The sequence below is a fragment of the Podarcis filfolensis genome, assembly GCF_964270895.1.
Source record: "Podarcis filfolensis genome assembly, chromosome: 4".
Lineage (NCBI taxonomy): Eukaryota > Metazoa > Chordata > Lepidosauria > Squamata > Lacertidae > Podarcis > Podarcis filfolensis.
The window spans coordinates 83,302,760-83,320,193 of NC_139607.1; the positions used below are offsets into that span (position 1 = coordinate 83,302,760).

Consider the following 17,434-nt stretch of genomic DNA (forward strand, 5'->3'; position numbering starts at 1 on the left):
CTGGTCTTAACTGTCCAGAGGTCCTTTACCTTTTGAAAACCTTTAGTAGTTTTGACAGTTACAGGGACAGAGCTCAGTGGTCACAACTGCAAAAGGTTCACCTAACAGACGTTCACCTAAGATGCAAATTTTATTTTATTTTTTAAAAGCTGAGGCCTTGCTCTTAGCTTTCTTCTAACCAAGGCTTCTTTTTACCTGGAACTCACAGGAACTCAGTTCTGGCACCTCTCAGGTGAGCGCCATTGCTATTCAAAGAGAATGAGGGAGGTGTTCATGGTGAGTTCCGACACCTCCTTTTCTAGAAAAATAGCACTGCGTATAACTTGCCTGAAATTTCGAGAAATTGTATCAGAGAACTTAGAATCTAGCCTTGCTGGATACATTTCTGCAACAGATTAGTCTAGCGCGAATCATTCACTGCACTGTGGTGTATCTATATTTGATACGTTGGCAGAGACCATTAAGTGCACCATTTCTCAAACCTTCACAAGTCATTTTGGAATTTCAGCTTTACTTAGTGTTACTTATGACATCAGAGTCCTTCTGTATTTAACTTTAGTGCTATGACAAGTATTTGACATTGCTATGATCTGTTGTTTCGTGTGTGTTTTTTTAAAAAAACAACAACATTGGCACTATTGGGGCTATTCACTCTTTACAGAACATGGCTGATGTTCAGCAATCTAGACAGGCAGGGCACTGTTTTTACTGCAGCTGAGGGCATGGTGAAACTACCAAGACTCCTTTCCATTTTTCAAAGTTTTTAATTTGGTTTTTGCAATGAAAAATTATAAAAAATCAGTTACATATCAGATAAAGAGATGCCTCTGAATCTGAGGACTCCCCCCCCCCTTTCCCTGGAGTCCCATTTTAATCATTTAAAACTGCATCTTCTTCAAACTCTTATCAATCTATATTTTCCATGAAGCACTACAAGTGAAATCAAAATCCTGCCAATGTTTCCATCTGCTTACAGCGGTCTCTTAGATAACTTATAATTTTTTCCCATTCTTTTATAAAGCTTTTGTCCTCTTGGTTCCTGAGTTTTCCAGTCAGCTTTGCCATTTCAACATAGCCCATCAGCTTGGTTTGCCATTCTTCTCTGTTAGGGACTGTATCCTCTTTCCATCTCGATGCCTTTCCATTTTCAGAATCTGTTCCAGCTATGCATGAGCTATGGTTCTCTAGCAGTGGTGGCTGGTGCTCAATATGACTATTATTTAAATTTATACCTTGCCCTTCCTTCCCCAAGGAGGCCAGGGCGGCAGACAGACACACAGTTTAAAAACAAAGTAAAAACATTCCAAAGCAGTTAAAACGTTTTAAAAGCAATTGTAGTTTAAAAATGTTCTTGTATCCAGTGATCACTGGGTTGCCAGGAACAGCATTCTCCAGCCTCGTGGTAAGCAGGAATGTTTCCAAATTCCTCTTGAAAGTTAATGATGACGGAGTCAGGCATCCCTCATGGGGGAAGGCATCCCACGAATGTGGAGCCACCACTGAAAAGGCCCCGTATGGATCAGGCGCAGTTGGGCAGCCCTCAATGGCTTCACCACTAACAAGGCCTCAGCCAATTATTGTAGGGTCAGAAATTGTTGATATTGGGAAAGGTGCCTTTAAAGGTACTTGCACCACCAGGTCATTTGGGGCTTTATGTACTAGTACAGGGAGGGTGGAAGGCAGGGAGATGGAGCAAAAGCCAATGACTGAACCCATTGATTTGAATTTTACCCGCACCCATCTCTTTGCTGAGTTCTGCAGGGGCAACAAGGGACACAGGTGGCGCTGTGGGTTAAATCACGGAGCCTAGGACTTGCCGATCAGAAGGTTGGCAGGTTCGACTCTCTGCGACGGGGTGAGCTCCCATTGTTTGGTCCCTGCTCCTGCCAACCTAGCAGTTTGAAAGCACGTCAAAGTGCAAGTAGATAAATAGGTACCGCTCCGGCGGGAAGGTAAACGGCATTTCCATGCGCTGCTCTGGTTCGCCAGAAGCGGCTTAGTCATGCTGGCCACATGACCCAGAAACTGTCTGCAGACAAACGCCGGCTCCCTCGGCCTATAGAGCGAGATAAGCGCGCAACCCCAGAGTCGGTCACGACTGGACCTAATGGTCAGGGGTCCTTTAGCTTTATCTTTACAAGGGCAACACAATAGTGTGCTATTCAGCCTAACCGACCAGCCTCCCCACTGCTCTCTAGGGTTGCGGGCCTGGCCACTTAAGCCCAGACTAAAGATGAAAAGCATTTCCTGGTGGTTGCCAGTTATTCTCAGGACTTTTAAGTTTCCCTTTTCTTATATTTTGGGACAGTTATACTCACCAAGTAGCTCCTCTGGCAGGCATCGTTTTGCTCTTCAGATCTTTAACTTTGGTGCGCTTTAGGCATTTTAAGCATGCACTTCATAAGTGCATGACAGTTGAAGTGCCTTAATGGCTCTGCTAGAAGTCACTTAGCTTCTCGCTGAGAAGTGAGGGGAGGATCCTATTAGGTTTAGATGAAACCTCTTCCCCAAGAAGTAGTAGGACTCTGTCAGAGATGGGCGGCGTGTCTAGGCTCTGGATTTCCAAACTCAACAGACTTCCTTTTAGCTCAAATGTAACCTGTGACATTGGTTGCTTTTAAATATTTGCTTGTATTCAGTGATCTTCATCTGCATCCCCCCCCCCCGGCTTTTAGAGGTAATACACTTGCATGTCTAAACAGCTTTTAATCTCAAGAGGAAGGTGTAGCTGTCAGGAGTTCAGCCTACACTCGAGTAGGACCCTGGTAGAGACACATGCCCGACTGGCATGTTCTCTCCCTCCTGGCCATTCGTTTGGGAGCTTCAAGAGCTTTCTTCTGCCCGAACATCACAGCAACTGATGCCAACCGACACTGGCACACTTAGGGATCCGCAGAGTTTTTGCAGCTTTTCGTGACAGACCTCAGCAACTCAGCATTTTGGCTAATCTACTTTATTTACATATAAACACACACGGAGCACTGCAACATGGCTCCCTCTCTCTCAAGCATCAGCCAGCAAAGAGAAAGAACAATAGCCCCACTTCATGGAACACAGTAACACAAACATCGTGTCTCCGTCACTTCCCACTCTGTGGAGTCAAAACATACACCGTCATGTGCTAGACAAAAATCCCATGACTGCAATCATGGAGCAGGAATTCTAACAGTAGCTTCACATTCTACATTTTCATAAAGGGCAGCCTACGGAAAGCGAGTAGCTCAGGCATAAGGCTCATGTGCTTGGTTTCCACAGGCAGGGGACCCTGGAGGTGAAGCCCATTGGCAAGCCCTTCTAACATACTTGCTTGATATGCTGTTTCAGATTTTATGGAAGGAGAGGCAAAATGCCCAAATTACCGAAAGGGCAGAGGGGACGTCATCCCCTTGCCTCTAGAAGTCTTCATGGAGGCATACTTTAGCAAATGTGGGAGGGCGAAATTGAAGGGTAAGGCTTGTAGGCTTCATTAAGAGTCCCCTATCTTTCACTTTATTGGGCCCAACATATTTTGCTGCCTGAAGCAAAGGATAATATGGTGTTCCTCCTTCACCCCCCAATAAACTGGATTGGTAGTTGAATCTTATTTTAGCACCATCCTTGGAACAGCACCCTGCACTCTACCTGAGTGCAGTAGGCTATCTTAAGAGGTGCAGAGCAGGTTTAACAGCTTAGGGAGACTGTTGGGAGGGACACCTGCTGCCTGAAGCAGTTTCCTTTCTGTGCCTAATGGTAGGACTGGGCCTGCCCCCTGATAACTCCTGGGGCAGGGAAGATATTTTACTAGGGAGTAGGAAAGAGATCCGAAGGGCCCACTCTAGATTAAGTTAAGTTGCAAAGCAGCAGTAAATATTGTGGTGTTTTTTTAAAAAAAGAAATAAACACAAATGCACACAATAACCTCACAACAACTATACCAATGTTATCATTACAAAATTAGCAAGTGTTTAGAACAAGAAGTCCTCCATGTTTAATTGTGGCTCATGAGAAAAGTTCTCCTGAGGCAGAATCAGCATGGTTTGAAACACTGGGAGGGCCATGCCTTTTCTTAAATAAGACCTGGGATTCTTCTTGTTGTTTTTCTTTCCTAAATGTGTGTGGCTGAGAATCTGGATTAAATTTTACCAGTTAGCTGTTGTCCATTTACCACAGTGATAACACATAATTGTGACTTTGGTGTAAATGTCACATATCCTCACGAGATAATGAACTTGGAGGTTAGACTGCGAAGTCACTGCCGGAGGCGCTCTGTGTAATGAGGCGTCCAAAATATATGATACCAAAAGTAGTTTCCTAATTTTGATGCTCTAATTGCGATCAACCGGGGTGGATTTGGCTCACGGTCACCATTCACGTATTGTGGTACATGACCATATTCCCCTCACAGAGCTACGATTACCCCTGCGATTGTTAAGCTACTCTGGCAGTTGTAACACCATGAGAGGAACACCGGTCTCCTAAAAACTCTCGGCCTTCTTAACAGACTATAGTCCCCAATATTCTTTGAGGAAAGCCATGGTGTTCAGTGTGGTATGACACTGCTTTAAACGCCTAAGGCAAATAGGGCCTGTAGTCTTTACCACAAGTGAGAAAGGACATGTTTCTAAAATGCTTCGCTTCAGACAGGACAGCTTTTTATTCCATGAAACCTCACAGCTGCAGAAAACATTTTCGTCCTGGCTTTCTGTTTTCCTGTAACTGCAGGTATCTGTGAATAGGAATCGTATGATGAAAGTGATGCAAATGAAGATAAATTCAATGAATAATAATAGTAACAAAAAGATAGGGACGTAGGTAGGTTAAGAGCACTTGACGCTGTTGAATAATGCAAAGCAAAACAAATGCTTTAAAAAAAATAGACAGGTTACTGTTTGCGTAATTTAATTGCGTATTGTCTCTATAGAGTTGCCAGTTTTTCTTTGTTTCATTTTAATTGTGCAAAATCTGGCAACTGGTCAAATTGACCTCAGGTTTCAAGATAAAAGTCAATGGAGAAAGAGTTTAATTCCTGGGAGATGAACACTGTGTTCTTCTTTTATCCCTTTCTTCTCAGCAAAAATTGGTGCTGTGGAGCTGCTAAATTGACCTCCCCCCCCCCCCCAAGCAGCATCTGAAGAGAATTTCTGCTCCATCAGGTCCTTAGGTTTTAAACACCTGCTTCTCCAAATGGGAGGAAGCTGCTTCTTTATGTGTGGTCTCATTTAGATAGAGCTTCTGTTGATTTTTTAATTTTATTTTATTTTGCTAGAGCACATCGGATTTTTAAATGCTTTCCTGAGACAGTAAATTTGACTCCTGCTGAGAGCAGATGTAATTGCCAACTTGATTTTTTTTTAAAAAAAACCAACAATCCCAAACCTGTTCAAAGGCTTAACCCTATTTCCCTTCTTTGTTTTTCAAGTCTATGCTGAGCTGCACATCTAAATGCAAAAGGCCAGGTAAATTGCTAGCTCCTGCTGTTAGAATAAGGCTCCTACAAGTTGTGCCTTCTACCTACGGCCGATATTGGGCATTGTATGGATCTTTCGTTTGTGCTGCCGTTGCAGTGAGAATAATTGAACTGTGATTTATCACAATTTTTATTAAATTGACTTGGCATGATGGCCTTCCTTTTCTTGCATATTGACAGGACAGGGGAAAGATGACTGAATTCAGCGTTCAAGATACAGCTAAAATACAGCTGAAGTTCAAGGTCCCTCATGGAAGTATACGTAATTAAAAGCAATTTATATTCACCTCTGCAATTTGGAGTCCACGCAGGGATCATTATTGCCAACCTGATTTTCTTAATGTGTGTTTTAAAGCCGCATTTATCAAAATTAAGTAATATGTGAGCAATCTTCCCAGTTTTGTTTTTGCAATAAATAGCCACCATTTTATCCACGCATTTGTAGGCTCAGACACACACATCAGCTGTGCCATGCCAAATTAAAGCGCCTTCAGACTGTCACTATTTTGCAGGAGGGATTCAAGCACATGCCTGGAAATTTAGGTTTGCACAATTAAAGTAGGTTAAAATGGTCTGTCGCTCCAGCTCGACAAATCCCCTTGAAAAAAGAATGGGACTTCTTTGCAACTTGGAAAGTGACAGGGAAATGCATTGAAAAGTATGGGATGAAGAAAGGTTTGTAAATGAAACATCCTGCAAGCAAATCAAGATGCATGCCAGATGAATGATCACTGTCATATAAGAACTCTTACAGGTATTGCATTGAGGAGATGACAGTACGAGGTGGCACCCCTGGCTCCCTCGGCTGCCATGACTCAGGGAAGCATTGATGGGGAGAGATGAAGGCCGAAGGGAGGAGGAATGAAGCAGAGAGAGATGCAGTCGGAAGAACAAGGCTGGAATGGATCTGCAAGTGACACTTGGGTGATTGGCTCCAGCAGTGGCAGAAAGCAGGAGACTGCTTCCAGTGACAGATGCAGGCAGAAGCTACAGCCTTTTTCTTCTGCCTATGTCTGTCACTGTCTCATAGTTATGTTTTCCTTCTTGTTTTTTAGTGCTGTTTCTTTATTGCTCTTGCGTTTCTTTGTAGTTTTATGCTGGTTTTACACTCATTTTTCTGCTGGTGCAACTTTTGTATTGCTTGTTCTACAGTGGTACCTCGGTTTACAAACTTAATCCATTCCGGAAGTCCGTTCATAAACAGAAACTGTTCTTAAACCGAGGTGCACTTCCCCTAATGAGGCCTTCCACCATTCAGATTCCGTTCTTAGACTGAGGTAAAGTTTGCATACCGGGACACTACTTCTGGTTCTGCGGAGTTTGTGAACCAAATCATTCATAAACAGGACTGTTCTTAAACCGAGGTACCACTGTATTTGTTTTCTATTGATTTTTAAATTGTGAGTTGGCCTGATGACATTGCAAGTTGGGCGGCATATAAACCTTATGCATACAAGACTGTTTTAATCCCTACCCACCTTCTCGGGTGATGAGATTAGCAAAGTGGGCCCTCTTGGTAGTTCCCCACTCAAGGTGCGGGGAATAGCGGCCCAGGTGAGGGCTTTCCCAGTGACTGGCTCCACAGAGTTGGGCCTCTCATATTCAGTGTACTGTATAGCTCTCACCATAAGCTGATGATACACCTTTTTAAGCTGGCCTTTGAGGTATTTTGTTTTGTGGTCCTCACATTTGTACGGTTTTGATCCCTTATGAATGTTTTTTTTAGAATTAATTGTAGCAGTTTGTTTTCAGAATTTTTTATTGCATTTTTCTAACCTGCGCTGGGCTCTTACAGTGAAGGGTGGGTAAGAAATACAGTCGTACCTTGGTAGTCGAGCTCCTTAGTTGTTGAACAAATTGGGTCCCGAACGTCGCAGACCTGGAAGTGAGTGTTTCGGTTTGCGGAAGTTTTTTGGAAGCCAAACGTCCGACGTGGCTTCCGATTGGCTGCTGGAAGCTATCATGTGGTGTACTGCTCATGAGTGAACCATGCCCACCTTTCTCCTCACCAGGAGAAAACAAACCATAATTCACGTCTTAGTATTATGTTTGAACGCTATGTCTCTGCCATGATCAAGAGCAAATTTGGACTGCAGATTATGGTTTGTTGTACATGAAACAAACCATGATCTCTGGTTAAGATGTAACACTAAGCCAGAGGATTGTGTGTTTATTGCTCTCGGCACGAGTGGAGAGGAGCGAAGTGTGCCTGAGTCAGTTGTGCACAATAAGCTATGGTTTATGATGCGCTGTGACTTGTGAATGGGCCCATTGTGTTTTCTGTTTGCTGCTTTTTGTATTAAGCAGCGCTGGCTAAAGAAACCACTGCTGATTTAACGGAGGACTAAAATATCAGGGAAGAGCCCTGAAATATTGATGTATTTGTAGAACAAAAACAGCTTGCTACTTCTGGGCTGCTTTCTTCCTGTTTCTCTGGGGGAAGCACAGCAGATGTGTGAGGAGAGAGAGAAAAAGTGTAATTGGGAAAGAAACACACCATACATTAGATTAAGCGATAAAATCAGTAGTCACCTCCAGACATCGTGCTGAGCGCTAGGCTGATGAACTGCTAATAACTTTTTAAAATAAAAAACCAAAACCATTCTTTCTTTGTTTATTCTGTAGCCTCAGACCATAAGGCAGACTCTCCAGAGGACACTGCAACATTACGAGCATCAAGTTATTGGGTAAGTAGAGCTCATTTCTCAAAAAATGGCGAGTGGATAGATAGATGGTAGTGACAATAAGAAGCAAGTGACATTATGATTCTATGATGTTTGCTAACATGAACACCTCATAGGCGCATAGGAAGTTGCCCTTACTTGGAGACCTTGGGCATTGAACCTGGGACCTTCGGCATGCAAAGCAGACGCTTTACCACTGAGCTATGGCCCTTCCCCCTTTGCGTTCTTCATTGCTAGCTCGTTACGCCAATTCTCAAATGGCTGTGGTGCTGCTGTTCATAGAATTCGGATGCCCACAACTGCTCAGCTCACGCTAGCTTTTTCTTCTTCTCAATGCAGAATGATCCGTTTATTTGTTGTAAGCTGCTGATACAGTTTTGTCCACAGCCATGGAATTTCTCTCAGGGATCATTCACATTTCTCTTTGTCCCACGATTTCTAAGGAATGGGTTCGAGAGGTGTTTTTTTTTTGTCCCACCCCTTTCCCTGGGGAAACCTGTTGTCTACCACTGAATCACTACAAACGTTAACGTAACAAACATAAAACTTGAATTAATAGGGCAGAAAACCCTATTAGATTCAGTAGACAGTGGGTTTTCCTGGGGAAAGCAGTTCCTAGAAATCACGGGACAAACAGACATATGGATTAGCCCTCAGTATGGGATGCATTGTAAGAAACAGAATGGGATTTAAGACTCAGCTAGGGGTGAATTTGGATTCCCTCAGGAATATGTGGAACTAGATTTTTTTTCTAGAAAATGAGGTGCTGGAATACACCATGAACACCTCCCTTGTTCTATTATAATGGTGATGGCGCCCAGCTTGAGAGGTGCCTGGACTGAGTTCCGGTGAGTTCCAGCCAAAAAATAAAAATAAAAAGCCCTTTGTGGCGCTACTTTCCGGTTTTGGGAGAAGTAGATCAGCTTATTTCAGAAGTCGGGGAAAGCTTTGTACTACTGGCTCAAAGAAATGCTGTGCGTACACTCAACAGCATGGGAAGGGAAAGATATGGATTCAGCTCTTAACATGTTTTTTAAAAAAACATTTAGTTTTTATTATTTTGGGACTATTTTATGGAGAAACTGTATGTGGCTTGTGAATTGTATTGTATTGTATTGTAATGTTTTGTTTTAAATGCTAATGTTGCGCACTTCTTGGAGTATTTGCAGAAGTGATCAATAAAGAAATCAGCACCAAATAACATAACTAATTCTGGGGACAGGATTAACTTTTTTTGTTTTTTGTTTTGAAAAGGAAAAGGTAGTTGGATTTCCCCCTGCTCCTCCAAGTTCAGGATTCTGATTTTGTTTTAGCAGAGCATAAATACAGTCCTATGACCTTTCTGTAGAATGAATCATGTAATGGTTTATTTATAAACAGTTCAGATATATTTGCCTTGTGGAAATGATTTCAGACCTCGGCCAGACTGCCTTTCTATTGTGCTAAACGTAAGAATACATCACCTAGTCCTTGCTAGAGAGAGTGTGCTACTCCAGTTAATGCTTTACATACGTGAGTAACACTGTGTTGTTAGAAAGGAAAGGAAAACGGAAAACTGTGTTGATAGCCGAAAGAGTGAAGCAGAATGGTGTTGTAGCAATACAGTAAACTATGTTTATGATAACATTTTTTCTTTGGAAAAGTCCTTTCTCGTCCAGCATTCTGTTTCCACAGTGGCCAATTGCGAATGCTTCTGGGAAGTCCAGAAACAGGACCACAGCACTCTCCTGCTTGTGTTTCCCAGTACTGCTTCTGATACTGGGATGCCATGAGCTGGCCGAGTCAGCATGATGCAGATGGATGATTTGCTGGGGAAAGGTCTCTAGTGAGATGGGGAGATTTTTGCCAGACTTGGGGATGCCTGATAATGAGGCTCCTGGGGAGTGGGGTGGGGCCCCTCAGCCTGCTTTCCCACCTCACCCTTGTCTATGGTGAGAGCCACAAGCCCCTCCACCTTCTTCTGACCCTCTCCGCAGTACGGCTGGGTCGTATATCAAACCAGTTTGAAGTCCACATCGCGATACCGGTTTCATAATTTTTGACCTGGCAATATATCATGATATGTGCTATGCAGAAATCACAAAGTGGGGAAAACCGTGAAGCCCAAATTTTTCTCACTTGAGTCCTGCAGTCCCTCTTAACTCTGCCAGATCAGCTCTCCCCTGGCTCATGCAAGGGGGGCAGCGAATCGCAAGAGCAGGCGCTGGCAAAAATCACGATGAGGGGGAAAACAGTGAAGCCAGCCAATGCCTTTCCATAGCTCCATCCTTATTTCAGACATTGTGGTATATTGATATATTGCGATGTTTAGCTGGTGATTCGGTACAGAGCAATGTTGAAAACCAGATATCGCTCAGCCCTACTCCACAGTGCCTTTTGCATTGCACCCCCTTGGAGTCATCAGGAGCTGGGTCCGTCTAGTCCAGTGGGAAGAATGCTGTTTCCCTCATGTCCTTTCTTCCATGCTTCTCATAGATCTGGTTGGCTGCTGAGAGAACAGAATGCTGGACTAAGAGGGGCCATTCTTCTTACACAGAGCAGATCTGGGGAGAGCGTGAGGGCACACGGAGAGAAGAGAGGGGGAAGTTCTGTTGCGCAAATGGAAAATTATTTTGCTAGTGGATCTGTTTTGTTGACTAACGGCCCCATGTGTCTGGATACGCTTGCTGAAATAGGAATGTTTTCAGCCAGCCTCTAAAGAAGCACAGCGAAGGCAACTGCCTCGTGCCATTAGATGCGGAGTTCCAGAGCACACCAAAGGAGTGACTCCTCACGAATGAGGAGCATGAATATTGTGTGGCACCTTGAAAACTGCAAGTGCTGCAGGTCAGATCAGAGGACGACACCTGCCTTCTTTGTCTGGCCCTCTAAGCTGAATGTTATTCCCAGGGGCCTGAAGGACACATTGCTGACACAATTGTACCAAATCCATGGGATGCTAGAGCAATTGCTGAGCATATATCGCCTTAGAATCATAGAATTGTAGAGTTGGAAGGGACCCAGAGGGTCATCTAGTCCAACCCTCTACAATGCAGGAATATGCAGCTGTCCCATGCGGGGATCGAACCTGCAACCTTGGCATTATCAGCACCATGCTCTAACCAACTGAGCTATCCAGGCTTGACTGCCTTTACAATAAGACTGGCAAGCCCATAAAAGCTGATCGTTTGCACCAATATATAGAAACAGTACTCTGCCGCCCGCCCCCCCAGTTTAAAAATGGACCCAAGTAGCAGCATCAGATTATATATGGTCCAGAGATTCACCCTTAACAACCCTGAGTAACTGCCTACGCCCTGTTTATATTGGCCACTGTACCTTTCCTATATAGTTTGGATGAAGCCTCTGCCAAGATGGGTTAAGCAGCAGTGACAAGGGGCAAATGCCAACTGCTGCCGTGGGCTCTTATGTAATTACCCGGGTGCCCTGGCAGATTTGGCATGCTGTACAAGTCGGATCAGGTGTATGCATAGGTGCAAAAAAATTCATCCCAGGCATCTGAAACTCTCTACACTTTGGGGATTCACCCTTGTGCATCGCATAGCCTCTTTTGTCAAGCTAAGCTGCAGCGCTGTCCTTGGTGTTAATAAGGCTGGCGCGTCTGGAGAACCCCTTGGGGTAGAGTGGGAGAGAGAGCGAGAGCACTATTGCTTGGGGAGTCGCCTGTGCATCCTTACTCATAGCTCGATGCAGAATATAGAACAGATGTGGGAGAAAGGGAGTGGAAAACTTCTGGCAAAAGAGCTGCTCTTCCATTAAAGCTTGTGTTCCTAAGACTCAAGGCTTGAGACAGGGAGTGTGTGTGTGTGTGTGTGTGTGTGTGTGTGTGTGTGTCTGTGTTGCCTGCAGAACTCCACCCCCTTTTCTCTCCCCTTCCTGAACCATTTGGTATGTTTTTCCCCCGCAAGCTTGACCAGCTCACTTGCTTGCTTCTGACTGTAGGTGATTCAATCTATTAGCGGGTTTGGGGGGGGGGGTTAAATTTGGACCTTCAAAGGTTCCATAGGTATGCAAAATTCTGTAAGCTTGTAAATTAAAAGATGCTGTATATGCTTTTCTGAAAACCCCCGAAACTGTCTGTCATGAACCTTTGACTTACAGAATGCTGGTAGCAATTGAGCGTTTGGTGGGAGGGAGGGAGGAAGAGAATACAAAGGTCTAAAGAAACCAGGTCAGGTAAACTGTGGGAGTCTTATTGATTAAATTTACGGTTGAGAGCAGGAGGGGGAGAAGCCTAAAAAGTGGGAGAGTAAGGTTGAGGGAGGATGTGTGCCGTGAGCTTTAAGAAGCTCCCTCATACACACTCATTCCACAGTTATGTTTCAAGAAGAGGGACGTGAAAACGCATTTCCCCCACTCTCCAGAATTGCATGTCTCCCCCAGTCGTCCCCACTATATAGGGCTCATGTTTGGAGCTGGAACCCTCCTAGTGCTCCCCTAGCAAGGGGAGGTCATGGGGAGTGGTCCTTTTACCCTCCCTCCTCCTCAACCTCCTCCAAAAGGTCTGAACAGCACTCCGAGATTACTGTTCCAGGTTGTCCTCTTAGAGGACTGGATGCACTACAACATTAAATTGCAGGTTCTGCTAGTCATTTATGAGATTTATATGGCCCCAGTCCCAGTATAGATCCTTGGGCAGTGGCTCTAACTAATCATTTATTGCTGCTTTCTGTTCCCAGTCCTTTAGCCAGTCACCAGTCAATAAGAGCACATTTCCTCTTATCCCTTGCTAAGTTTACACATAGCCTTTGAGGAGGGATATTTTGGAAGTCCAAAGTTCCTGGATTACTCCCATCTGGCTTGCTTTAATAACTCAAAATGTGGACGTGGCAGAACTTAACCTTTGAAGAAGCCATGCTGATTCTTCCTGAGAAGGCTTGTCCTTCTGTACGTTCAGTCATTCTAGATGCCTAGTTTATTTTTGTTTTGTTTTCATGCACCACTTTTGTGTTTCTTTCTAGTTACAGGGATGCTGAAAAGAACTTCCACAACCTCTCCAACCGGTGCTCCTATGCAGACCGCCCTGGCAACGACGAAACTGAAGATGTCTCAGGAATCCTCCAGTGTACAGCAAATATACTCGGTACCGTGTACATTTGTGTCATTAGCAGAAGACATTTTTCTGAATTTCCCTTCTTGTTTTCTGAGCTTTCCCTTCCTCGGAGGCCCATTCTGCAGAGTTCAGCTTGGTAATGCTGAGGTTGCTTCCATGCAGCTATAATCATTGCCTTATAGTCCAACGTTATGTTCCCAACTGTTAGTGGTTAGCTAGGTGCCTCTCGGAATTGGGGCAGAAAAGCAGCCGCCCTCCTCAGTCGTCATCTCTCCACTTTTCAAAGTATACCAACATATTTGACCCCACTAATAAAATCCTCGGGACGCAGGTTGCACTGTGGGTAAACCACAGAGCCTAGGACTTCTCGATCAGAAGGTCGGCGGTTCAAATCCCCGTGATGGGGTGAGCTCCTGTTGCTGGGTCCCTGCTCCTGCCAATCTAGCAGTTCGAAAGCACGTCAAAATGCAAGTAGATAAATAGGTACCACTCCAGCAGGAAGGTAAACGGCATTTCCGTGCGCTGCTCTGGTTTGCCAGAAGCGGCTTAGTCCTACTGCCCACATGACCCGGAAGCTGTACGCCGGCTCCCTCGGCCAATAAAGCGAGATGAGCGCCGCAACCCCAGAGTCGGTCACGACTGGACCTAATGGTCGGGGGTCCCTTTACCCTTTACCTTTAATAAAATCCCAAGCCTGATGTCCAAACATCTACTGGGTCCTGATGCATATAGACACACCCCGTTGGCGTAAGAGCCCTTGATTGGTAAAGGATGCTATCTGAGCATTCCCCACTATGTACACGGTATACATGGCATGGCTTTGCAGAGAATGCAACAGCCTCAGCTTATGCATTGCGGCTCTATATTGCATTGCTGGATCAGGGCATAGCTGCCCACTCTTGTTTTCCTGCTGACAAGCTGCAAAGCCTTGGATAGATTATTTAGTTTTTTGGATGCAATCTACTGCTTGTAAATGGTGTTGCTCCTTGTCAAGAAGTTGTGGGTCAGTTGTGGGCTTATCTCAAAAAGCTCCTTCAGATTCTTATACATGTGCTCTAAACGTTCTAGGGCTGGAAGAGTTTTGCTTCTCCTTGATGAAATGTTCAAAGTTAGAAGCTATGGGATTTTGCTACTGTGGGTGGTGGAAAGCTCGCTCCCACTCCATCCTAACTGTGCTCTGTCGGTCCTTGTTGTCTGTCTTCCATTCTGCATGATTAGAGGCCTTTTCAAGTGTTCCCCTCTCTAGTTCTGGAAGCAGGCATTCCTGCTTTTGCCTTCCAGGCACCCTGTTTTTGCGCTTCACTTTGAGTGTGGCCCCTTCTTCACCTGGATGTCTCTTGGCCCGTTTCCTTCCTCTGTTATTGCCCTCTCCAGTGCGTACACTTTTGTTCTCCCAAACTGCACAGTCTCTGCTCTCTAGATGCCACAGCGACCTCTAGAGGGCCACAGGTTCCTCACCCCTACTCTTCTGAGGGAGAAATTCCTGGCAGGTTGCTCATTTAGTGCCTTCCAGGAATTTGCAAGCAGCTAAAACATCTCTCCCCACCCCCTCCGCAATTGTGCTTTGCGATTCTCACACTTTAATATTATAGTGTGTCGAAAGCTGTGCAACGAAATTCTCACTGTTTGCTAATTTCTTTGCCTCTTGCATGCATATTTTTAAGGGTGCGAATTTAACCACCAAATAGCTCCCCACCCCAAGTTGTGTCTTGCAAAGACCCTTGAAGATTTCTATCATGTGTTTGTGCCTTAGGAGCTGGCCTGTTCTATTTCACAGCCCATGTTTTCCAATCCTGCCCATAGGTGTAGAATGTTGTCACTGTGGCGGCTCGCTGGAAAAGATTAACTGGGCTGAGTCATGAGATTTATTGAAAAAAAATCTTATGTAAAGGAACAGGTGTGGGGGAAAGTCTCCAGCAACATTTCCACGTGTATGGATCTCTTTCTCCATAGCTTGCAGTTGGAGTCAATCCCATGGACAAGTCCTGGATTAGGAAACAGGGGCGGGGATGAGATAGAAATATTTGACTACGGGGATATTAAACTACTATGTTAGATTACAAAAAATATTATTTGTTTATTAAATATATATCCTGCACTTCCTCCAAAAGTACCCTAGGGCTGCAGCACACGAATGAGAAAACAATAGAACCTTTAAAAAGAATTCCAGTGCAGGTTGCAGGCTGAGATATAATTGCAGTAACTGGCATTCCTGGTCCAGGGGAGACGTAATATTGACTTCCTGCAAACCGGTGTTTTGTTAAATCAGGAACCAGCTTTGTGAAAGCATGCTTCTACCCTTTCCCTTCCCAATGTTAAGCATGGTTTCACTTTCTTTGTGCTATGTTTGAAGTGGGGGTGGTCAGGCTTGGACACCTTGATTCTTCCATGTGTTTTTAAACCTATTTAAGAAACTTATATCCCATCATTTCCACCGTTACGGTCTCCGAGCCTTAACAGTGTGAAAACGTAATTAAAAATACCCACAACAACAGATTAAAGCAAAGCAACCTTAAAAACCAACGCCAGCAAGATGCTTCCTTTAAAGCAGCTAAAACAGGTTGATTTATTATTACGAAAAGTTCTAGTCAATAGGGTAGAGCCTAGGACTTGCCGATCAGAAGGTTGGCGGTTTGAATCCCCGTGACGGGGTGAGCTCCTGTTGCTCGGTCCCTGCTCCTGCCAACCTAGCAGTTCGAAAACACGTCAAAGTGCAAGTAGATAAATAGGCACCGCTCCAGCGGGAAGGTAAATAGCGTTTCCGTGCACTGCTCTGGTTCACCAGAAGTGGCTTAGTCATGCTGGCCACATGACCCGGAAGCTGTACGCCGGCTCCCTCGGCCAATAAAGCGAGATGAGCGCCACAACCCCAGAGTCGGTCACGACTGGGCCAAATGTTATGGGGTCCCCTTACCTTTACCTTTAACCTGACATCTAAAGATAAAAAAGGATGTTTTCAGGAGCCTGTGCGGGGAGGGAGTTCTATAACTCATAGACCCCCACAGAAAAGTCACCCAGTAACCATAGAAGGGTCTATGGCAGTAATAGCCTCCAGATGACATTGGACTCCAACTCCCATCAGTCCTATCCAGCATGGCCAATTGTCACATATGATAGAGGTTGTAGTCCAGCAACTTCTGGAGCGGGGACCACTTTGGCCTTCCCATTATATGATAACCTCACTCGATGGGCTGATTTTTGTAGGGCAGGGTTTCCCAAACTTGGGTCTCCAGCTGTTTTTGGACTACCGTTCCCATCATCCCTGACCACTGTTCCTGCTACCTAGGGATGATGGGAGTTGTAGTCCAAAAACAGCTAGAGACCCAAGTTTGGGAAACCTTGGTAGAGGAGAAGGCAGTGCACTTTTTAACGACTGGGGGATAGCTTTGCTGTAAGGCCTTATGAAGCCATTAACGCTGTAAGTGTTGAGCTTCATTTGGGGGACTGCATTGGGATTATAATCTTTTTCTCCCTGCGGATATGGACAAATAATTCCCACCCTCCCACATCAACCCTACCCTATTGCTTCTTGCCTGCGGGCACAAAACTTTTTAATTGCACTCCTCTCCCAAGTTCAGAAGACAATGTGCCATCCAGATTGTGCAACATTTCTTACTTCTCCATTGGGATTCCATTGATATCATTGGGGCTGCTGAATATTTATACCAAGTAGCTAATTCATACCCTTAGGAAATAAATATTCTAGTATAAACGGATGACGTGGTCTTTTGCTGTTGTTTTCATTCTTGGATAATTATTTGTTAACGTTTTATATAGGGAGATTCTGGAGGGGTGGGTGGGTGTGGAGAAGTTGTGGTTGGTTCTGCAAGCTTCCTTCACGGTGTTCTCTCAGCGTGGAGAGAATATCAGCAGGTTGCGTATGAAAACTGCAACCTGTTACGTAAACATGTGGCACAGGGGATTCTTAAATCAGAGCCAATGCATTGCCAGACATAGTTCTGCCTGTTGCCCCTCTCAAGTCCCATCCACATCATGAAGTCAGGGCAGAGTTATGACTGGTGGTGAGTGATGCTCTCAGGTACTGTGTGGAAGTCTGGGATATTAGCAGCAGATGGGACCAGAGCCAATGATAGGCAGATCCAACTAATTGTGTTTTCTCCATCATCTTAAGGGCCATGGCTCAGTGGTAGATCATCCATCTTGCATACAGAAGGCCCCAGGTGTAAACTGTGGGAATTTGCACTTGCAAGGAAACCTATGCAATGCCTCCTGCTTTCCAGAGGACAAGAA

General features: G+C 44.7%; 1 protein-coding gene across 1 annotated transcript in view; it reads left to right on the forward strand.

Annotated features, from left to right (window-relative positions):
- The window catches only part of GUCY1A2 (guanylate cyclase 1 soluble subunit alpha 2), a 159,648-nt gene that overhangs the window by 11,722 nt on the left and 130,492 nt on the right, over positions 1-17,434 (forward strand). The window contains exons 2-3 of the mRNA XM_083609123.1: positions 8,072-8,133; positions 13,092-13,213. Of these exons, the coding sequence (XP_083465249.1) occupies positions 8,072-8,133; positions 13,092-13,213 (184 nt within the window). The remainder of the gene's footprint in view (positions 1-8,071; positions 8,134-13,091; positions 13,214-17,434) is intronic.